Source organism: Hakea prostrata, chromosome 1 (assembly GCF_041222555.1).
Source record: "Hakea prostrata isolate BN-2017 chromosome 1, UWA_Hpros_2, whole genome shotgun sequence".
NCBI lineage: Eukaryota > Viridiplantae > Streptophyta > Magnoliopsida > Proteales > Proteaceae > Hakea > Hakea prostrata.
In genome coordinates this window covers 59,287,347-59,311,116 of record NC_142600.1, presented here as the reverse complement: position 1 = coordinate 59,311,116, position 23,770 = coordinate 59,287,347, and the positions used below count along the sequence as shown (strand labels likewise).

General features: G+C 41.9%; 1 protein-coding gene across 1 annotated transcript; it reads right to left on the bottom strand.

Annotated features, from left to right (window-relative positions):
• Positions 1-787: 787 nt before the first annotated feature.
• On the bottom strand, positions 788-3,687 carry LOC149029223 (NAC domain-containing protein 73-like). Its single transcript, XM_089141175.1, has 3 exons — positions 3,177-3,687; positions 2,903-3,092; positions 788-2,125 (listed from the first exon to the last, which is right to left on the bottom strand). The coding sequence occupies exons 1-3, from the start codon at positions 3,342-3,344 to the stop codon at positions 1,608-1,610; spliced, it is 876 nt and encodes a 291-aa protein (XP_088997301.1). The 5' UTR covers positions 3,345-3,687; the 3' UTR covers positions 788-1,607.
• Positions 3,688-23,770: the final 20,083 nt, after the last annotated feature.

The window sequence follows — 23,770 nt, the reverse complement described above, 5'->3', positions numbered from 1 at the left end:
AAGGTTATCGGCTAATTATGGACAGAAAATTCTTGGAATAAAAACCAGTTCCAGTCATGGAAGGAAATACTATTATTTTCTATGGGAAAAGAATCCATGCTCAGGTTAGCAACATTCTCCATCTAATTCCCTTCCCCTTCACACCTCCTCATCCTAATTACAATTGTTTTACATCTCTAACTCATTATGGTCCATGGAGAAGGGTTTGATCCATTCCCATGCACCTCCATAACTCCACTCTTTTTTACCATCAAGGGTTCACAGTTGGTAATGACCACTGTCTATTAGTGAAGTCACGAAGGTATATGTATATATAAAGCTATCCCAAAAATGTAGTCAGGTAAAGAAAATTCTCACAGACCTTTCCTGCCGCAGAAGTGGCAAAACAACTGGAACAATAAACCACCTCTTATTTGAATATCCATTTGCCAAAGCAGTGTGATTTGGAGTGTCCTCTAAGCTACATTGTTCCTCTAGCACCAAAAGTTGACAAATGGATCTGAAGTTGGTCGACCATGTTTATAATTATAGAAAACAAAAAGCAAGCAAAGGAATCTCTCTACATCGTAAGCTTAATTTATACGTTGGTATCTTTTTACAGCTAGAAACAATCTTCTAGTTCTATTCAATGCAAAAATTCCCAGAATAAATTATTCAGCAAACCATCAGAGCCTCAACTAAAATTTTGAATTCCAACCTAACTATGATTCTGTGAACTGAACATGCCAACAGAACCCAAGGACCATAATCCAGTAATTGGGACAGCATGGGAGGCATTTGAATTTTTTTCAGAAATGAGCAAGGACAACTCCATGTAGGCAAATAACAACGTTTGCTTGAATAGTTCAACCAAAGAGAACTAAATTTATTACATAATAAAATTTTCAAAGAACAAAGTAGTGATAGTATTTGACCAAAAAAAAAAAAAAAACAAAGTAGTGATAGTAAGAATCATTTTTGTACAGTTATGCAGTCATATATTTCTCTACCAAACAAAGAAAGGGCCATGACCCAAGTATTGTCTGAGGTAACTAAATCCCACTAGTCCTAATAGAATACTTAATTACTATAACTACTTAAAAAGGAAGAAAAAAAAAATGTTAAAGTAGAATCTTCATTTGCTTTCTACTCCTAAAGAATCCACCTTGGTTTATTCCATCCCCTCCCCCCCTCCTGCTGAAATTATAAATGGAAATAACTTATTCTCAATACTACACAACAACAAACAGCCACCTCACTTCAGTTGTTACCCTTCAGGACTCTTCTGCAATGCTGGTTAGAACTATGAGAGAGAGAGAGAGAGAGAGAGAGAGAGAGAGAGAGAGAGAGAGAGAGAGAGAGAGAGAGAGAGAGAGAGAGAGAGAGAGAGAGAGAGAGAGAGAGAGAGAGAGAGAGAGAGAGAGAGAGAGAGAGAGAGAGAGAGATGCTTCTATGGAGAAATGAAGACCCATCAGTGTGGACCACGAAATTTGGTATGAGCTGAGAAGGGTTTGTTCTAGCATTGCTTCCAGAGATACTTCAACGGATAAATGAAGAGCCATCAGTGTGGACCACGAAATTTGGTATGAGCTGAGAAAGGTTTGTTCTAGCATTGCTTCAGAGATGCTTCAATGGAGAAATGAAGAGCCATCAGTGTGGACCACGAAATTTGGTATGAGCTGAGAAGGGTTTGTTCTAGCATTGCTTCCTTGATCAAAGGAGATTAGAGAGGGGTTATAGTAATCAACTAGGGCTGAGGTGTCCCCTAAATTATTTGAATTGTCAACTGAAAGTGAATCTTTGGCAACTGAAGCACATTGCCGAGGTTGTGTTTGATAGAAGACCTTAGAAACTACTAATTCTCCGTCTTTCTCTTCCTCACTATTCCCAAGGTGATATTGGTGCATCACCCAGCTTGTCTTCTCAGGCTTTCTTTGCTTCCCATAGTTAGTGTAGAGAACTAGTATCTTCTTGTACCCCAACACCCTCCCTCCTTCAAAAACTGGTCTAGTCTTACCAGTTTTGTGCCAGCGAGTCTCTCCACCATCAGCATCTGTGTGCACTTTCCTTCGCTTCCGAGTCCCTGTTGTGTATGCTTTTGAAGGTCGATGGAAGAAATGCCTAATTAGGCCGTCTTTGCTTACTCCTGAATGCCCACAGTCACACATAAAGTTAATGAATCATGTCTCCCATTTATATACAGCTATTCAAGCAAATGGAATACAAGAGATCGGTCAACCCTCATATGCAAGAGTACCTGAAAAATTAAGTACCCTGCTAACGGGGTTGCTTGGTCAGACTAACACCTCTTAATGCAGTGGTTGTGGTTTCCAATCTTGACAAAGGCAATATGTAACATTCTCATCCCCTATATATATAGAGAGCTCCCTAGCTTGTACCCGGAAAAGAAGAAAAAAAAGAAAAGAGATAAAAAAAAACAGGCCAAGGACCCCAAAACAGTTTTTGGTGTTTCTTTCTTTGAGAAGAAAAAATTCAATAAAAAAACCATTTGATAAAACTGTTTTATTTCCAATGATTTTTGCAACTTAAATTGAAATTTATAAAAAAAATTAATAGTTACTGAAAATGTTTCTCAAAGCCAAAATTGTGCGAGTTGAGTTGAGTTAAAGTGAAATAATTTTAGAAGAGATATTTAAGAAATTTAGCACTCTAAAAACATAGTAACAGTGCTAAAATCCTCTCAATACTCATACAGCTAGGGCTCTTCCATCTATGCCAGTAAAAAGGACAAGAGTTGGGAGTTGGAAGTTGGAAGTTACATTTTGAGCAACATAATTCAGGGAATCCCATTTCACAATCCACTGTTGTCATAGGGAATTAGGTGATTATGGTGTAATCACTTACAATTATACGAGCCATAATTAAAGATTTAAGAGGTAATGTGCATGAAGATCTTGATCACCTGGTAACTTCTCCGGATGAGTATAACATATCCCATTCTCCCCATCTAGGGTTGGGATGAATTCATCAATGAGGGGGTGACGTTTCCCAATATCTGATCTCACCTTCCCCTCCAAATGCTCCAGCAACTCCTGATCCGTTGGATCAAACTTCACTCCGGCCGGTAAACCCGGCAATTCATGAATTCCCGCCTAAATTCAATAAAAATATATTATTAAAATTCATCCAAACCTAACTATTTCTATTTCAAATTAAGAAAACAAAGAGACCCCTACCTGTTCATGAGATGAGATCCGGTGACCACACGAAGGACAGATGGTGAAATGGGTTTTAACATGTTTGTCATGAGAGATGAGAGCGGCGGCGGTAGTGGTGGTTGACGGCGAAGTGCTCTGCCGCTCAACAACAGCTCTGTCATCGTTGCAGTCATTGCACCATGCCATATCCTTCTTCCTCTTCCTCTTATTCCCATCCCACAGTAAATCTTCCTCCCCTTCTCCCCTCTCTTCCACTTCTCCAAAATAAGCAATATCTCATGTGTTTATGATAGACAAAGAGAGACAAAGAGAGAAAGAGAACAGTAAAAGCACAGAAGCTGGAAAGACGTCTTCTTTCTCTCTCTCTCTCTCTCTCCCTCAGAACCCAGTTCTTACTGGTGGTTAGGGAAGGTATTGATCTCTTTCTGCAACTTTTTTTCTTCTTTTCTTTCTCTTTCTTCTAAATCAAACCTGTCTAAGAGTATGAGCAACGGATGAGAACATGAGACGAAGAAGAAGAAGAGAAAGAGTGAGTTTTCTAGAAATATAAAAAAATGAGTTACTTGGAACTCAAGTCTTGTGATGCTGATATATTTTTGGAGAATTTTAGTTCCTTTTTAACTGTTCAAAAGAGTTTCTGATCCGGTCTGTAAAAATCCAAACCGCCATTAAAGAGAAAAAAAAATAAAAAAATAATATTAAAAGGTGTTTGAGTGGAGATGAGGCAACCTGATTCGTCAGATTTAGAGACGTTTCAGCTGAGAAATTTTCAGGTCCAACGTCACCCTAGAGTGTCTTTAAAGCAATTCACACACGTATATAGATCTTTAAAATAGAAATTTTTTGTTACAAGAACAGTACCAAATAAATCTATTTTTATTTCTTCACGTAGACTTCTCCTCTATTACAAGAAACCTCCCCACCTTCTCTACCTACATTCTAATTTCTACATACGTGTATAAGAATGAAACAAGAAAGAAAAGACAGAGACGCATTCAATTTCGTATAATGGAGTCAACAATCAGTATCCACCGTTGAATTAATTGATATGGTTATCTTATGAGATGGTTATCTTATGGCTATCTCTTCCTCACTTGGTGGAGGAATTGACGGATTATATTAACTTATGAAGGTGTGGATTATACATGTGATGTATACAAGATGAGATGAGATTGGCTTCTCAAAGAAGCCACGCAACTGAAAATATTGAAGGACATGGAAATGGGTTTACTTTTACGTGTGGGTTATCCTCTCCATCCTTTTATTTATTTCTTAATCTTTTGTTAATAAATGAATATATATATTTTAAGGAAGTTGTTTTGGAATGTGGGTTAGAGTAGTTCCGGATTTGGTAAAGATGGTCAGGCTCACATAAGATAAGAGTGTCAATCGGTTACGAGTTTCGACAAGTCAAAATTGAAATCAAAGGGGTGAACTTAGTGTAGGAGGCTTGCACATAAGTAGAGTCGAGAAGAGGACAGAGCATTTCTCCTACGCACTCTTCCCCAATAATATTTGTAGGTTTCATGAAGACCATCACTGGGTTCTTAATTTTTGTTGTGGACTGTTCAGTGGGGCTGATCAAACCAATAATGGTATGTAAATTGCTCTGACTTGCACTCGTGAGTTGGGAGTTACATTGGGGCCAGGGAGCCATGCTCTCCCCTCCCAGTTTTTTGAAAATTCTTCAAGTCACTTTTGAGAATTTTGAAATTTTCGTGTTGATTTTCTTTCCATTTGTGAAATATTAGTATTCTGACTCTCAATTGGAAAATTTTGTAACCTAAAGATAATAGGTAGAAAATTTATTTGTTTTGTGTGAAATATCAGTACGTACTTGGCCCCTCCTGTGTTAATTAAATCCTGACTCCACCCCAGCTTGTACTCAAGGACCAAAATGTTGCCTGGTTCGCCATGTCGGTGCCCAGCGACACAGGCGACATTTTGGTCGACTTTTTGAGAAAAAAAAAAAAAAAAACAAAATCCATGATTTATATGTGTGGCCGTGTGGGAGAGAGATGAAGTAAAAGTTAAAAGGGGTTCGTTGGAGATTTTTGTAAAAAGAGAGAGAAGATGGTGCAGAGCTAACATGTGTAGAGAGAGATCTGTAGTGGGAGAGACCAAGAGCGGTGTAGAGAGAGAGATTTGTAGTGGGAGAGACCGAGAAAGAGATCATAGAAAAGAGAGCGGAAGAGAGTCATGAGGGTGTCGAGAGAGAGAGAGAGAGGTCTGCAGTGGAAGAGACTGAGAGAGTGATTAGAGATCGCAGGGATGAGAGAGAGCACGAGATTAACGGCTTCTTCAGGTCACCTTCACGCCATGGTTTCCGTCGTCGGTTTCCGGTCTGCAGAGAAAGAGAAAGGAAAGAAATTGAAGAAATCATAGTCATCGGTCATCGCAGAGATATTTTAACATTTTTAGATGAGAGAGAGAGTACTTAATGCGATTTTTTCAAATTTTGAATTTTAAAAAATTTCGATATTTTGAGAATTTATCGCGATATATCGATCTTTTGACGATATATCGCGATATTTCGACGATTTATCGTCGATTTTTAGAAAAAATCGTATTGCTGCTGGGGGTTTTGTATTGCCCCCTAGTGACACCTTGATTTATCTCCATGTGTCGGGGATATATCGCCAACACACGATACCATGCTTGTACTAGAGAATAGAATTTTAGTTTGCATGTCATGTCGGTTGAAGCACCAGGTTAACCCAGGTGATCTTGCCTGGAACAAAATTTTGCAGCTTAGGTTTCTATGAGGTTGACGCACGACCAACTTAATTCGTCTTTTCAGGAAGGAAATACGGTTGGCAAATTGCAATTGTCGATTTATATTTGAGATCGATGAGTACAGAGTACCTATTTGACCCAACCTACACAAACTGGTCTATTCCAACCCCCCTCTCTCCCTCTTTCTCGTGATGGACTAAACGGATGTAGGACGAAATCTTCAAAGCCAAATTGATAGGAGCATGAGTGAGAATGTTGCAAAGGTTTTGTATGGTGATACTTTTAGTGCATCGTATCGGGTTGGGTAGGAAGCCTGAATTCGATAATATACCAAAAAGAAAAAACAAGGTGAATTCGGCATTGAAGGTTCTTGCACGAGAAGAGTTCAAGAGATCATTTTTCTACCTAATCTTACTTCAGCAATTTTTATTTAGAGATTATTTCAAAAGTAAGACTTCAAATTCCAATTGTGATCCACAAAATTATTATTGGGTATTGACCAATTTCAAAATCAATATTCATATTGGAACCTTCTCTATCAGTTATATTAGACATTTTTGCCTTTTTAGATCTGTTTTGGCTATTTTACCATAGTTATTGATTAGATATCACAGATATATTAGCTGATAAAGATGTGGATCAGTCAAGTCCTCAAACCTAGAGGTGATCCAACGTTAGAGATCGATGAAAGGGTATTAAAGAGAAAAGGGAGTGTGAGAGGACTTATGAGTCGTGATGCACGTGGCAACCAATCTATATCTTTGTTGAAGGTGGCCAATTTTGTTGAGTTTAGATCCCACCTCTTTCAAAGGAGAAAAATGTGCCCTCTTTATACTTTCTCACCACACAATGGTGGTAGAATCTACTTATAAATATTAAAAAATAGATATAAAAATTTCAATGAGTTGCATGTGGACCACACCTCTACTGTGTGGTTCAAAACATCACATTATTCTTCTTTGAGAGGGAGCTGATCCAGACTCAATTTTATTTGCCTTAAAACTCCAACATTTTGTAATATTTTCTCAAATCTCTTGGAAATTATATTCCCATTAAAATATGGCTTGCGATCTCCTAAAATTTATGGTTGTTTAATATATGACTTGTAGGGTTGGAAGGCGGTGGTAGTATTTTTTGTGCATCAACCCAAAATGTTGCACTATGACATGGTATTTCTTAGTCTCTATAACCGTTATCAAAAATCAATCTTTGTTGGGGTAATTGTATTACAAATTCTGCAAAACAAAAAAATGAAATTGCAATACAATTGAAAGATGAAGATCCTTAGCCAATTAGGAGAGCTTGATGTTGCAACCGAACAAACCACTAATGAATGAGGTTGAGTCACACCCTGAGTGTTGTCTTTAAGGTAATTTATGCACCCTACTGATGCATCCAAAATCTGCTCAGCCCTTAGATCTCCTCGTGATGACCTGCAAAACGAAAGCGTCAGATGTGGCCCGACCGCTGGGGTTGGGAGTCCACCTCCGAAGGCTAAGTTAGTTGATGAACTTAATCACAAACGGCTCTGCTAGAAGCACAGAGCTAAGGAATTAAGAACTGGGAAAGGTGATCTAGATAGCCGATCGCTGATAGTTTAGGTCTATTAGTATGTATCTGAACCTGAGTCTCAGATAGTATTCTTTTCGATCCCCTCACCTTGTATGGTAGTGAGGTTTATATAAAGTGTACCTTCGAATCTCCTTCGTTGGATGCACTTGAGCCTTCTTCGGGTAGTCGTTGGATCTTAACAGTTAGATCCGTTGAGCAATAGACTTCTACTAGTTTGGACTAGTAGAGGACTCCTGAGATAACCTTTAGGTTATGCGATGATTATCCCTTCGATAATGATTATCCGCAGCCGTCAATTCGAGTCTGCCATCATTAGGGTGATTACCCTAATCCATAAGTAGGATTAAGGCACGCTTGCAGCCGAATAAGCTTTCTTCTTCAGCAAGCCATCTTCTGGATCCGGTTCGCTCGGGAGCGAGTCGGTTCTCTACGTCTCGACCGGGATCGAAGGTCGGACTAGGTATGAACCCGGTTTGATCATAATTTCTCGGTATCACGAGCCCCCCAGACCAAGCGTTCGGTCGATCCCGAGGGCTTGGTTTTTAACTGGGTTCGTCGTCAGGTGATAATCTCTGCGTGCTTCATTAAATGTCATATCACATTTAATGCGGTGGTCACTTTTCCTCGAGCGTTGTGAGTGTAAGGCCACGTATCTCCTTGCAGTTGATCTGTCGTGGCTCACGTCATCCAAGCGACGGTTTCCGAACGCCTATTTCGGATTCGTGAGTTCAAACTTTCAAAACGTCTTTCAATCTTGATCGTTGATTTTGAATCAATCTCGATTGTTCCGATTCCCGAACACTCGTGCGGGAGTTTTAAAAGCGGTTCGTTGTCTTCGTAGGTTTCATTTTTCCTGTTTGGAATTTGAACCTTTGTTGTCTGCTTCGCGCCTTCTTGCTCTCAAGCTTCCGCCTCACTGAATCAGTAAGTTTACTGGTCTTTTTCTTTTTGTAGTTTATGAAACAAGTAATGGTGGACGATAGGGCTTCTCTGGTACCCAGTGTTGCTAATAGCAGTGAGGCTTTTGCTTCTCCTGCTCCCGAACAGTCGGATAGTGATAACAAAACCCTAATTGTCCTCTGGCGCGAGTTTGCTGAAGTTTCTCAAAAAGGTTTAGAAAGAAAAACCGAAACTTCTCATGTCCTTCTCGAGTCTGGATCTTCCAAGATTGTCGAGTCTTCTAGGCAGCCTCAAACTTCCGAGTCCGATGGTGGACCTGGCTCTGTTCCCTCCATTTATAATGAGGAAACCCTTCTTTCAGCTGTCCAAGATTTTGATTTTCCTTCCTCTTATCAGGTTAGGGCTCCCCACCCTGATGAGAGGGCTGATTCAACCCTTTAGGGTGAATTTTCTCTGTATATAGATGAACTGGAAAGCGGGGTTCGCTTTCCCATTTTTAATCCTTTGTTCTCCACAGTTCTGAATCATTGGAACATTTGTCCTGGAATGCTCCTCCCCAATAGCTGGTGTCTCATCGTCGGCTTCTTGGGTTTGTGTTTTGAACTTGGCATTACGCCATCTCTTTCTCTCTTTGTACATTTTCATGTTCTTTCTATCTCCCATCCTTCAGGATGGGTTTTTCTGTCCAAACGCAATAAGGCTGAACTCGATTGGAGGGGCAGCATCCTTGTCAAAGGAACTTGCCCTTCTAACCACAAAAGATGGCGCGAATGATACTTTTTCTGTCGAGCGCCTCCATCAGATCTTAACTTCCCAACCGCCCGGAGGAGGTGTACTTCTTCTTCCGAGAATACCGAGGCCTTCCCTTATCCGAAAAGACGAGGGCCGTGGGGGAAGATCAAATCCATTCCATGGTATCAAGAGATACATGGACTTGAAGTGGAGTATAACTCCATTCTTCAGTACTGGGGCTTGGCTCATTGTGAGCTTCTAACCACCATCCTTTAATTTTACTGAAGTGATATGTTTTCTGACTCTTGTCATTCTTCTTTGTAGTGCCTCCAAGAATGAACCCTGAGAGCCTGCGGGTGAAGGCCTCTAGGGCCGTTGTGACAGCCGAGCAACGATCGCCCAGAGCCTTGACCGTAGATCAAGAGGCTTCTATTCCCTCTCCCGACCCCTCTTATAGGGGTATCAGGAATATCAGGCCCGTGGCTGATGCTTCGGGTAAAGGGAAGAAACCAATGGTGGAGAGGTCTAATGTCTCTTCCTCCGCCCGAACCAAGAGGAGGCATGACACAATTGATGCTCCCTCCAATAAAAAATCCAAAGCTTCAACGGATTGTGAGGAGGTCTTCACCCCCCAGTGGACCCTGAAGTTGACCGACAGGGTGACTCGGGATCCTGAGAAAGCTGCAGAATGGAGCTCCCTCAGTCTTGCTCCTTCTGATCGCCAGGAATTTGAAGCCCTGGATGACACCTCCCTTGTTAGTCAATCTACAAGGTACCGGTCTTCTTGCTTACTTATTTTTTTCATAATTTCTTATGACTTCTTTTGATATTTTCTGCCTTCCCAGGAATGTTGTGTTGAGCTTTTATCAACACATGGAAGCATTGAGCCGGGTTGGTCGCACCAGCTCCTTGCTGCAAACCTGTGAAGAGAATTTGGCCAAAGCCAATTCTGAAATAGACCACTGGACCGCAAAATGCCGTGGAGCTGCAGAAAAAGCATGAGGAAGAAGTGATCTCCCTCAAGGAGGCCCTCGAAGCTTCGAAGATTCGTGTCCCTGCTGTCACATCCTCCCAGCCGGTACCCTATCTGGCATACCCGAGAGTGTGATCCACAGCCCGAAGATCAGGTATCGAGTAATCAACCTCCCACATAAACAATAACATAATCATGAACAATAATAATAAAAGTGCGGAAGATAAACCATAGATCCAATAAGAAAAGGATGAATCATATATAAATCAGAGTACTAGATATAATCAGAGTGTCTAAATCAGATAAGTATAGTGAGGCGAAATGCCACTCTACAACCAGCGGAAAAGTAGTTCTAAAAGAGAATAAGCAAGATAGAATCTAATCCCAATAGCAGGTACAATAGGTAACTAAATTGTTCTCAATCTTATAGACAACATCCCTATAAGTATAAATCTCATAAACGGCACAAGGGCGCTTCCACTCTATGGTCGGACTAAGCATTGTACGGAGCATAACCACTCACGGGATCTTCAGTGTAATTGTCGTAACCGCAATCACCTTCCTGGAGATATGCCTCTTCTCCTTGCGCTTCTTCATACGGGCCGTTATGATATTCAGAACCTGTAGAATAGTCTAACAAACATTGTACAATAAAGGAATGAGTTTCAAAGAAACTCAGTAAGGCAGTTAAATCCATAATAACATAAATGGCAGGATTTCGTAACAAACATAAATGCAATATGGTATGAAACAAACAATGAATGTATGAATCTAACTCTACATATACTGGTCTCTATTGGCAGACATGCTTTAAGTCATAGCACCGTACTTCTTTAGGAAGGTCTCAATCACTCTTCATCAGTTGGTAATGGGTCCGGCATCCCTCGGGACATTCCATGGCTGGGGGTATAGGTCACCACTCTCTCACATCACCATTGGTCTAAGTACCGGCGCATGTCAGGATAAAGCCTAGCCAAATGCAAGTCTTCTACTTAGTTACATCAAGTCAGATCCAGATACGTCCATTCCTCGTCCCTGAAGATCCTTTCCGGTATCCTTCACACTAGAGTCCTCATAGTCCCTGACTACGGACTCATCAACCCTATTGGTCATCCACATATGGTAAACGGGAAGCTCTCACGTCCCCTCACGGGTTGGTTACCGGTCTTGAGCGCCCGTGAGCCCAAGTCTATCCATATGCAACCCTACCAATAAATGGCCCCCACAATGTGATTCCTGTCCTCTCACGGGTTGGTTACCGGTCTTGAGCGCCCATGAATCCCCATTGCTACCACGGGTCGTTCGGTCTCAATACCCCTCCGATTAGGGTCTGACATAATGGGACATCCTAGCCCAACACTGCTAGACAGTCCTAGATATGTCATCCAACAGTTTAGGAAGGTGTCCAGAGGGCATCTCCGGAAACATCCCATAATATTCCCGTAGTTGTCCAAGGACAGAAGTGTCAAAAGGACACCTCTCCTTTCCAAACCATACTTAAGCATACATAAGCATCAATTCATAACATCACATATATGGTAACTTCATATATGGAAAGAAATCAATAATTACAATCAACTTGTATATAACTGGTAAGTAAATCATACATGAGTCAATTCAATATAAATAAGTAATGCTACCGATATCAAGACAAGACCACAGTAGTATAACATTATAAGAATCTATTTAAAGAAATAAATTAACAAGATTCATATATAGAAACTAAGATATGCAATTTATGTTGTTAAAGAAGTAACCATCCTTACCTTTTATAACTTGCAAAGGAATCCTAAGAAATCAAGTAAGATCTTGACAAACTTGAGAAGAAGGTCCTAAACAAGTGTATACAACATATTAGGAAAGATCCCTAACAGGAAAGATACCAAAACATCCAAAACAGACCAATTCTGAGTTGCTCAGTACTCATTGGTCGATTGGATTGGTCTACTGCCCCAGTCGACCAATCAGTCGACCAATGCAGACAGTAGCCTAAAAAAAAACAGAGTTTTAAGATATAAAATCCGAATTTGGTGGTTCAAAAGGGTACTAATCAAGGGGTAAACTACATTAGTAGTATCCTAACATATAGGGGATCTCAAAACACTAATCAAAGCAAGTCATCAAGATACAAATTAGGAAGCAAAAAGTTACCATAATTAGATCAATCATGGTTCTTGAAGAATTCAAGATAGAAATCAAAGACAAGAACAATAGGAGAATGAATCATTGATTCAGGTAAAGGTATCATGAAAGGCATACTTAGATCTTCAAGAAAATAGACCTAAGAGCATAAATCTAAATAAGGAAACAAAACCTACCATATATGTAACTATCATGATTCATGAAGAAAACATGGTATGGTAGAAGAGAAACAACTAGAGATTGATAGATCAGGGATCATGAAAAGAAAACACAGCAATTGACTACTAACATGATCAATATAGTAGAGCTAAGGAGATCAGAATTCAAATCAAAAGATAAACAAGATCATGATTTGATCATGATTCCTTCAAAAGCTTGCAATGATCATGGTTAAGATCATTGCATTAACCATTAATCCTTAGGAAGATCATGAGAGACAAGTCCAGAGATGTTTGCAACAGAGAATGCAGCATCTCCTCTACTATCTCAACTCAAAAAGGAAAGAAAAACAGAGATGGAGGAGAAGAAGAGAGTGTAGACATACCTTTGATGCAAAAGGAAGAGTTTTGACGAAGATCCGTCAAGAAAAACACCAAGGGTGCAAGGGAGATGACTTGCAGAGGTCTTTGGTTCGTTCCAAAGAGTTTGGAGGCAGAAAATACGAAGTAGACTCGAGATTGGACTTAAATAGAGCAAGCAAGACCTAATTGCCAAAGACAAGACCCATTGGTCGAGTGGATTGGTCGATCGGTCCAGTCGACCAATCACGACCAATCAATCGTCAAAGAACTCCTAAACAGGGAATTGAAGACCCAGATCAAATCCAATCCTAAAGGGGTTTTGCACACATATCAAGTGACTTACCTAATAGGTAGAAATGCCTTCACACCATGATAGAGAGCACTCCGAGTCCATCAACTAATCCGATCTTCATCAAGATTCAGTTTCCATAAATAGAACCTCATCATCAACTCTCATGGATTCAAAGCCAGACACCAAGTCCTCCACTAGGATGGCCCAAAGCTGACTTCTTACTTTACTTCGGGTCACTGGACCTACAAATAACAAGGTTTCCGGGTCAAGGTTAGGGCTGGGTTTTACAGTTGCTGCCGAGTGCGAGGCCAAGAAGCAAAAAGCAGCTGCCACGTTGTTTGGTGACAGGCTTGAATTCAAAAGTAGGGAACTCGAAGAACATCTGAAGTTGGCGATCCCTAGCAAGCCCGAGCATATAAAGCCAGAGCTTCGGAAGGAGTGTGTTCGGAAATACTTGAACAGCGTACCTTTCTCCGAGCTGCTAGGTATCTACAACATTCAAGCTTATCGCTTGGGGCAGAACGACGTTTGGGAGCGAATTCTCGGATCAATCCCTGCCTTCGATACTGCTCCCTTTCTTGAGGTGTGCCACAAAGAGGTCTTCGGGAAAGTTGGTATGGATCTCCCGGACTGGGCTCAGGAAGAAGATGATCCTTTTCCAGCTGACCCTCAATATGAGGCATACCTGGCTGACGAGCTGGCACTTCCAGAGGAGAAATCACAAGCCGAGTCTCAAGTTGCTGCTGTAGAGGACTCAGCCGATGCCATTCTTGAGGAAGGCTCTTCTCATGATCCTGAGAAAAGTCCTCCCGACCAGGGTCCCTCGGGCAACAATGAAGAAAAGGCTTAGGGAGTTATCTTTTTGTAAAGATTTACCCTCTATTTAATGAATAGACATATCTTTTTTATGTTGGCCTTTATATTTCCCCGTCTCCTGCCGAAATCTTGCCTTGAATATCAAAGTATTAATGATAAAACTTATCACTTAACTTCACATTCCTCGCCGAATAATAATCTTGTAGAAATATTGTGAAGATGCGTTTCGAAAAGATGCATTAATCTTCCCCACTACTTCATTTATTGCAAAGTCCGCACGTTTCCCTTCTGCGAAGTTCAAACGTTTTCTTGCTTTTGTATACCATTCATTGTTTCCAATGAATTGGAAATATATCCATTATTTTAATGGCGATGCGACGATTGGAGGTATCTCTGCATCAGGTGCTCGTTTCCACATATTTCCATGTGGCATCCCTCCGATCGTTGATCTTGCTTTCTGCGGATTTCGAAGCGTCATTTCGATCTAGGTCGTCGGTTGTCCTTAGCCTTCAACCATCGTCTTAATACCTGAGGCTATTTAAAGCCTTTGTGGGTACTCTCCATCTATCCTGCCTTCTGCAAGTTAGATTTGCTAAAGTGCTAAAGCAACCTTTCGTCCTTCGGCCTGCTTCCGTATTCCTCGTACTCCAACAATAGCTCTATCAACTTCTGATCAAGTGAGTTTCTTGATTACTCATCTCTTTCCCCACTTCCCCCTTGAGTAAACTGCACAGTAGTTATACTTGGGGTTTAGTTATTTGGTTTTGTCGGAAGTGATAAAAAACTAGGGTTTTCCCTCTGTTGTCGTCGTTTTATTTCTGTACTGATACGGCTTGTTTGTTTGCATAGTGGCTCCCAAGATCAACCCGAACTTTAATTTATCAGAGCAAAATCTTGCAAGAAAATCGTTCCATTGGTGGTGGTTGGGGCCAGTGAGGTGGTTTCAGCTAGTGAATCCTCCAAGCGTAAGGCGACTGCTGCCGGTGAATCTTCAAGTCAGATTCCCACAGTTTCTATTGATGCCGTCCTCGCGCCTCCTTTGCCCGAAGTGATCGCTCGTCTTTCCCAGGAAGATCTTGATCACTCCGTTGCCGATGGTGCTGCAGACGCCCCCGCCGGTGAGATCATTGGTGCACCCCCGAAAGAGACTCTTCGGGCATCTGAGGCAACTATGTTGGCGTCTGATGAAGGTGTGGTCCCAGCAGGTGCTGCTCCTATTTCCCATTCTAATGCTTGTTTGGCATCCTCCTCCTCTCCTTCAGAAGGTTGGAGGATTTTGCCACTAGGAAGCACCGTCGGTTGACAAGTGATGCAGCTCATCCTTCTCTTGGTGTAGCTCATCCTTCTCTTGGTGTAGCTCATCGTTCTCATCCTTCGCCTGAATTAGTGTCAAACGAGTTTGACAGAGCGTTGGAATAGTGTCCCGCTGCTCGAATGACTTCGAGAGCGCAGCTTCTTTCCAAACTTCCAGATGAAGTCTTTACGAAGTCACTTGGTGATGTAAGTCTTTCTTCATTATCCTCCGATTCTGAAAAATTACTTTTCTGCTCCTTGTTAACTCGGAAGTTGTTTGCAGGAGTCTTGCTGGTAACTTCCACAACCAAGTGGAAGCAGTTTCTAGGCTCAGTAGGTTGAGCAATGAAGTTTCTAGGCTTCGGGAAATCTCCGAAGCTAAAGATGTTGAGATTGCTCGCCTTCGGAATCTAGCTTGGGAGGTGGCAGGAGAAAAAAATTCGATGATTGGTCGTCTTCAGTCGGACTTGGATGATGCCGGGGGAGATCCGGCGATCCGGGACTGGAGCGAACAGTTGGAAAGTCAAGAGCCAAAGGATCCGAAACATTACCCGAAAGGCAAGCCTGTCGTTCCTTTGCCCGAATCCCTTCCAACTGATGTTCGCAGAGCCTGCGTCTTCAAGTATTTACACAGTAAGCCCTTTGTTGATATGCTGAATGCTTATAACTTGCAAGCGTACCGGGATGGTGAGAACGAAGTATGGGAATCAATATTAAGGAAGGATCCTCATTTTGATACGACTCCCTACAGTGCTGTTTGCCATCCTGAAGTATTTACCGACCTGGGTATTCCTCCTCCCGACTGGACCAAGGATAAGATTGATCCTCCACCTTCCGATCCAGATATTATGCATTATCTGGAAGATTCTCCTGTTTATTCTCCCCTGGAAGAAGTCAATTATGACGAGCTTGTCCTGAATGCAAGTTTGGTCGAGGACCATACTTCTCCTAGACAAGCTGGACAAAGAGTATGAAATTGTGGAGGATTTTATGCATACCGAAATATTTTTTGTAATCCTCACTTCTTCTCTTCTTTTCCTTGAGTCCACACCAATGGTTGACTCATATGTTTGTTCTAGCAAAGTCGCGTTGATCTTGTATAACTTCTTAACAGTCACCTATGATGACTTTCTTTTTTGACCGAAGATTGTATCCAGCTCTTGTAATTGTTTTGATACTGGCCTCTTTGGATCTTGTGAAGAAATAAGAAATTAACTTTATCTTGAACTTTGCTAGCCACTTGAATCGCTGTTGCATTAGGTCTTAGTTGTTTGAAACAATGCCTTTACTTAAGGATTTCCGGAGAAATACAATAAGTCTGAGAAGGAACTCACTCGGGTTTTAAATCGATGCCTTTACTTAAGGATTTCCTGGAGAAATACAATAAGTCTGAGAAGGAACTCACTCGGGTTTTAAACCGATGCCTTTACTTAAGGATTTCCTGGAGAAATACAATAAGTCTGAGAAGGAACTCACTCGGGTTTTAAACCGATGCCTTTACTTAAGGATAATTCAAAAATTCAATAAGTCTTGAAGGAACTTACTCGGGTTTCAAACCGACGCCTTGCAAAAGGAACTCACTCGGATTTTCATCCAATGCCTCGACTTAAGAAAGTCCGAAAAATTTTCATAAGTGTTGAAGGACCCACACGAATTTTCATCCGATGCCTTATAGTTGGATCTTGTTCTTGAATGTGGTGTATGATGCCCCCCAATCAAAAGATAGTTTGTTGAAAGCCAAAAATTGCATTGATTGAGTTGAAAATGATTACATCGCGAACAAAATTGAAATCATCATCAAGGATAAAACTTTTTGAGATGCCTAGCATTCCACGAACGATCCAACTCTTTCTGGGTGTTGATGTTCTTCAGCCTGTAAGCTCTCGAACCGACCGGTTTCACAACCGTATAAGGTCCTTCCCAGGAAGGGTCCAATTTTCTTTGGTGACGCGGGTCGGAAGCTAGGGTGTTTCTCAACACCAAATCTCCGGCTAAGTACCGACGATTCTTCACTCGAGTATTATAATGAGACGCTATCCTTCTTTGATAATGTTGAGTTCGTGCTATTGCCTTTGCCCGAACTTCGTCCAACAAATCAAGACTATCAAGCAGTTCTTGTTCATTTGCTTTTTCCTCGAACTCACGATCCCGTAATGTCCCCGCCATTATCTCCACTGGTGCCAATGCTTCGGATCCATATGCCAACCTGAATGGAGTTTCTCCTATGGGTGTTCGAACCGTAGTTCTATAAGCCCACAAGACATTATGAAGTTCTTCGACCCAAGAAGCTTTGTCACTTCGAGTCTTCTCTTTATTCCTTCCAAAGAGCGTTCGGTTAGTAACTTCTACCCGTCCATTGCTTTGGGGGTATGCCACTGAGGACATACGATGCTCAATCATATATGTTCCACAGAATTGCTCAAATTGTGGATAGTCGAACTGAGTACCATGGTCAGTGACGATAATCTTTGGAATCCCAAAGCGATATATGATTGATTCAAGCACGAATTTCTCCACTTTTTTCTCGAATTGCCGCCGGTGCACTGCTTCTACCCACTTTGTGAAGTAATCAATTGCTACTATCAGATATTCCCGTTCGCCTGATGCCTTGGTGAATTTGCCCATGATATCAATTCCCCACATCACAAAGGGAATGGGATTTAGGATTGAAGTCATAGTTTCCGCCGGGCGCTTCGATACTGTAGCATGAATTTGATAGTTACCACATTGACGAACGTATTCCATAGCAGCCTCTTGGACCTTAGGCCAATATAACCCAAGTCTCAGAATTTTGTGAGCCAGGGCCCGTCCACCCATGTGAGCTCCACAAATTCCTTCATGAACCTCAACCAAAGCTGATTTTGCTCCTTCGGGGCCTATACATCTCATAAGGGGTCTAGCATAAGATCTTTTGTATAGTCTCCCATTCTGAATGACAAATCTAGCTGATCGAATCTTGATCAACCTTGCCTCTATTGGATCCTCGGGTAATTTGTCATCCCTTAGATACTCGATTATCGGATCCATCCAAAGAACGTTCGCTTCAATATAAGAAATTTCTTTCTCATGATAACTTGGAAAAGTTATCTCTTCAATGTAGACCGAAGGGTCTAGATTCTTTTCCTTGGCATTGGCTAGTCGGGATAGCTCATCCGCCACTGAATTTTCATTCCTCGAAATCTGAGATATCTTTAAATTCCGAAATTGGTTTTGAAATGCCTGCACTATCTCTTGATATTTTTGCAAGCGCGGTTCTTTAATACCATACTCCCCCTGAACTTGGTTGACTATAAGTTGAGAGTCACTATAAATAGTAACATCTGCAATAGATAATGCTTTTGACAACCGAAGTCCTGCTATCAGAGCCTCATTTTCTGCTTCGTTATTACTTGCTTCAAATGCGAATCTCAAAGCATATCGAATAATAAATCTTGCTGGACTTTTTAATAGAATTCCAGCTCCTGCTCCATCTTTATTACTCGAACCATCCACATATACCTCCCAAATGGTTGGTATAATGGGATTCTCAATGGTGGGTTCCACCGGTGCAGTAGTTTCTACTATAAAGTCGGCTAATGCCTGAGCCTTGATTGCAGTTTTGGGCTTAAAACTCACTTGGAACTCGCTAAGTTCAACCGACCAGGATACCATCCTTCCAGACAAATCAAGTTTGTTAAGAACTTTACTAAGAGGAAAAGTTGTAAATACCTCAATTGGATGAGCCTGAAAATATGGCCTTAGCTTCCTGGCGGCCATCATGAGAGCCAGAGCCTACTTCTCAATCTGTGAATATCTTGTCTCCGCATCTAGCAACACGTGGCTTACATAGTAAATCGGCCACTGTTTTTTATCTTTTTCACGAACAAGTATTGCACTGACCGCTGAAAGGGACGTCGCTAGATATAGCTGTAATATTTCCCCCTTCTCTGGTCTGGACAGGATCGGTGGTTGTCCAAGTGCTTCTTTTAATTCCTCAAAAGCTTTCTGGCACTCTTCAGTCCATTTCGCTTCCTTACTGCCCTTCAGGTCTTTAAGTGCCTTGAAGAAAGGCAAACATTTTTCTCCAGGACTTGGAGATGAATCGATTTAAAGCAAAGAACTCTCCCCGTTAAACACCGCACATCCCGAACAGTTTTGGGAGCCTCCATATCAATCGAGCTTGTATTTTGGCAGGATTATCTTCAATTCCCCTCTGTGATACCATGAAGCCCAAAAATTTGCCCAAGGAGACTCCAAAGGCACATTTTTCTGGGTTTAGCTTCATTTGATATTTCCGCAGCACTGAGAATACCTCAGTCAAATCTGTAATATGATTTGCTTTTGTAAAGCTTTTCACTAGCATGTCGTCAACATAAGCTTCAACATTCTTTCCTATCAGCTCTTTGAAAATCTTGTTGACGGCCCTCTGATATGTTGCTCCTGCATTCTTCAGGCCAAAAGGCATGACCTTGTAATAATAGCTTTCACGATCAGTCATGAAAGCCGTATACTTTTCATCCTCCTTATTCATTAGGATCTGATTATACCGCGAGTAGGCATCCATGAAACTTAAAGTTTCATATCCTGCAGTCGCATCTATCAAGAGGTCAATCCGAGGCAACGGGTAGCAATCTTTTGGGCAAGCTTTGTTAAGATCTGTGTAGTCTGTACACATCCTCCACTTCCCATTCACCTTTTTTACCATTACCACGTTGGCCAACCAAGTTGGGCACTCAATTGGTTCTATGAAACCAGAATTCTTAAGTTTTTCAACTTCGCTTCGAACGGCTTCATATTTTTCAATGGAGAAATTTCTTCTTTTTTGTATCACTGGTTTCCCCTTAGGATCTATCCAGAGTTTGTGCTCTGCAATGGCCCGATCGATTCCGGGCATGTCCTCAGCAGACCATGCAAATACATCTTTATTCTGTTGAAGAAATAACTTCAACTCATCTTTAAATTCTTCCAGCTGTTCAGACCCGATATAAGTAATCTTTTTCTCATCCTCGGTACATAGCTGGATTTGTTCTAGCTTCTCCACTGGTTCGGGTTTTTGCATCTCTGTCTCTTCCCGATCATCTCGAACTTCTATGGGCAGGGCAATTACCTTCCTCGGGCCCTCCTTGTCTTTTAAATAGGCAACGTAACACTGCCGAGAGATCTTCCGGTCGTAGGAGACTTGACCAATTCCCATATCAGTCGGGAATTTTATCTTCGTGTGCTTTGTCGAAACAATAGCACCTATCTTGGATAAAGATGGTCGCCCGAGGATCATATTATAAGCTGGTAGTTCCCGAACCACCAAAAAATTGATTCGAACGGTTGTTTCCTTAGGAAAACTTCCAATGGATAAATCCAACTGGACCGATCCTTCCGCCACTGCAGATGACCCTGCAAAACCATATAGATGTGTGGATGAAGGTTTCATCAAGTCCTGATCCACCTTCAATTTTTGATACACTTCGTAGGAAATTAGGTCAGCTGCAGACCCTGTATCAATCAAAACTCTATGCACTTCCCGTCGTGCAATCTCTACCTTGATGACTATAGCATCATCATGAGGTAAACAAACATCTCTTTCATCTTCCTCACTAAAGGTGATAGAATCTTCACCATTCAGCTTCTTCCGCTTCTGCGTCTCTCCGGTTCCAACAAATTTGGATTTTGTTTTTAGACTCCGGAGTGATTCGGGCTCTGGTCCCCCGAAGATGGTAAGGATCGGTGACCGAGTAGATTCAATCACCTCCTTGCCTTTCTTAGACTTCGGGGCCTCCCTTGATCATTCCTAACTAACCGAACGATCCCTTTTAGGAGCAGCCGCACGTGGCTCACGTGGCTCCTCCCTTCTTCTGCTAACGAAATCGGACAGATGTCCCCGAGATATCAATCTCTCAATATCTGCCTTCGAGATGACGACAGTCATTAGTATAATGACCATAGTCCTTGTGGAATCGGCAATACTTTTCTCGATCCTGTTGCTCTCCGGGTTTCAAAAGAATTTTAGGCGGCCACTTTAAAATATTTTTTCTTTTGAGGATATTTAAAATATCAGCCCGAGGAGCATTCAATGGAGTGTACTCACTTTTACCGGGGGACCTTTGGCGCCAAGGCTAAGATTTCCCAACCCGATCACGGACATTTTTCTTTGGCTTCGCATTTCGCGTCAGAGCCTTCGTTCCTTATTGGAGACTTAATTATCTCCTTGGCGCGCATCTAGAATCTCCATGACTTCAGCCTCGCTTCGGCATCTCTGTACCAACTCAAGCATAAGTCGCAGGCATATCCTGTAGTAATAACTCCAGGAGTTTCTGATTAGTGAGTCCCGTGAATAGAGCAGTTTTGGCTACTTGTTCATCCAAATTTTCTATCTCCATCGCCACTTTGTTGAATCTTTTCAGAAACTCTCTGATTGATTCGTTCTTTCCTTGTTTGACAGTAAACAAGGTTTCTTCCGTTTTCTTGACCTGTATTCCACTCTAGAATCGCCCTATGAATTGGCGCGCCAATTCGTCAAAGTTTACGATCCTTCCGAGAGGGGAGGTTCGAAAACCACTTTGTGTCTTTGCTCAGTGAGAGATGAACCAAAAACCCTACATAAAATTTCATCAGAATTACCTGAAACTGCCATGGTCTGTTGGTAATAGCCGATGTGAGCTGTTGGATCTTCGGAGCCATCAAATGTTGAAAAGGTAGGCAAACGGAAGTTACGGGGAAACTGATATCCCACAATTGGCTCGGCAAAGGGAGTCTTCCGAATGACTGAATAAATATCTTCAGTTATTCTTCCCTTAGCCAACTGCCCTAATTTCTCATTGATGTTGGCCAATTCCTGACCAATCTGGGTCGGGTGATCTTCAGCAATATGATCACGACCTCGATTAACACGATCATCCCGTGCTACTCGATCATCACGAACAGCCCGTCCTTCCCGAGCATTCCGCTCGTCGCGAACTGCTCGATCATCAGGAACGGTTCTTCTGACAGTGGGTGAGTGAGTTCTTACCCCTGTATCCAACCTTGTATTTGAATCAGTTGTACTCTCTTGCGATCTGTCGAACCGATCGTCTCGCCTCGGTTGATCATCAATCCTCCTAAGTCCTCGATCTCCTTCACGAAAATTCTGACCGATATTCCGGTCTTCAGCCAATCTCTGGTCACGTGGCAATGCACGTCTCCCTGAATCGCGCTGATCAGGTTCTTGTGGTAAAACCACTCGTCTGGTGAGCATGCGGAGTGCTTGGCTCACCTCCAAGAGTTGAATCTTTACCTGATCCAATTGATCTTGGAGTGTATCAGGAGGAGGATTACGTCCTCCCTGGCCACCATCTACCTCGATAGGATTTTGGCTTTCCTGGGGAATATCTGGATTATTCACTCCAGGGATCTTAACACCGGAATTGCATTGTGCAGCGGCTGCTGATCTAGTCACCATGGCTTTTCAAGTAGTTTCCCACAGACGGCGCCAATTGATGCGTCCAAAATCTGCTCAACCCTTAGATCTCCTCGCGATGACCTGCAAAACCAAAGCGTCAAATGTGGCCCGACCGCTGGGGTCAGGAGTCCACCTCCGAAGGCTAAGTCAGTTGATGAACTTAATCACAAACGGCTCTGCTAGAAGCATAGAGCTAAGGAATGAAGAACTGGGAAAGGTGATCTAGATAGCCGATCGCTGATAGTTTAGGTCTATCAGTATGTATCTGAACCTGAGTCTCAGATAGTATTCTTTTCGATCCCCTCACCTTGTATGGTAGTGAGGTTTATATAAAGTGTACCTTCGAATCTCCTTCGTTGGATGCACTTGAGCCTTCTTCGGGTAGTCGTTGGATCTTAACAGTTAGATCCGTTGAGCAATAGACTTTTACTAGTTTGGACTAGTAGAGGACTCCTGAGATATCCTTTAGGTTATGCGATGATTATCCCTTCGATAATGATTATCCGCAGCCGTCAATTCGAGTCTGCCATCATTAGGGTGATTACCCTAATCCATAAGTAGGATTAGGGCACGCTTGCAGCCGAATAAGCTTTCCTCTTCAGCAAGCCATCTTCTGGATCCGGTTCGCTCGGGAGCGAGTCGGTTCTCTACGTCTCGACCGGGGTCGAAGGTCGGACCAGGTATGAACCCGGTCTGATCATAATTTCTCCGTATCACCTACTACCAAGGGTTCTTTGCACCACCAACTCCAAGATAAAGCAACCTCCAACTAGAAGATGAGGTAGTTCTTCTAATCCCTTCAAGGAGCCAAAAGCTAGAGCACAACACTTAGACAAACTCAAAGGAAGAAACTTTTAAAATAAGTAACAAATAATGCAAATGTGAGGAGTGTCTTTATTACACATCACATGTAAGGAAGAGTTGGGTATATATAGGCCCACACCACACCTTACACCTCTTGAGATTCTCAAGGCAATGAATTGGGACTTTGAATCAGAATGAATCACCTCCTCACAAGGGGGAGAATCAATTTCCTATTAATGGAGAATTAATGGACGTGTCCCTTCTCCACTAATGAGAATAAACCACATTGACCTGACCTCCCCACTACTTGAAGAATTAACTCTCATATTCACCTCTTTTGTATGAATTGGATTAATCCATTCAATAACCTTAACCCCACCCATGGTAATGGCCATGAATAGTCATGAAATTAAAACAATT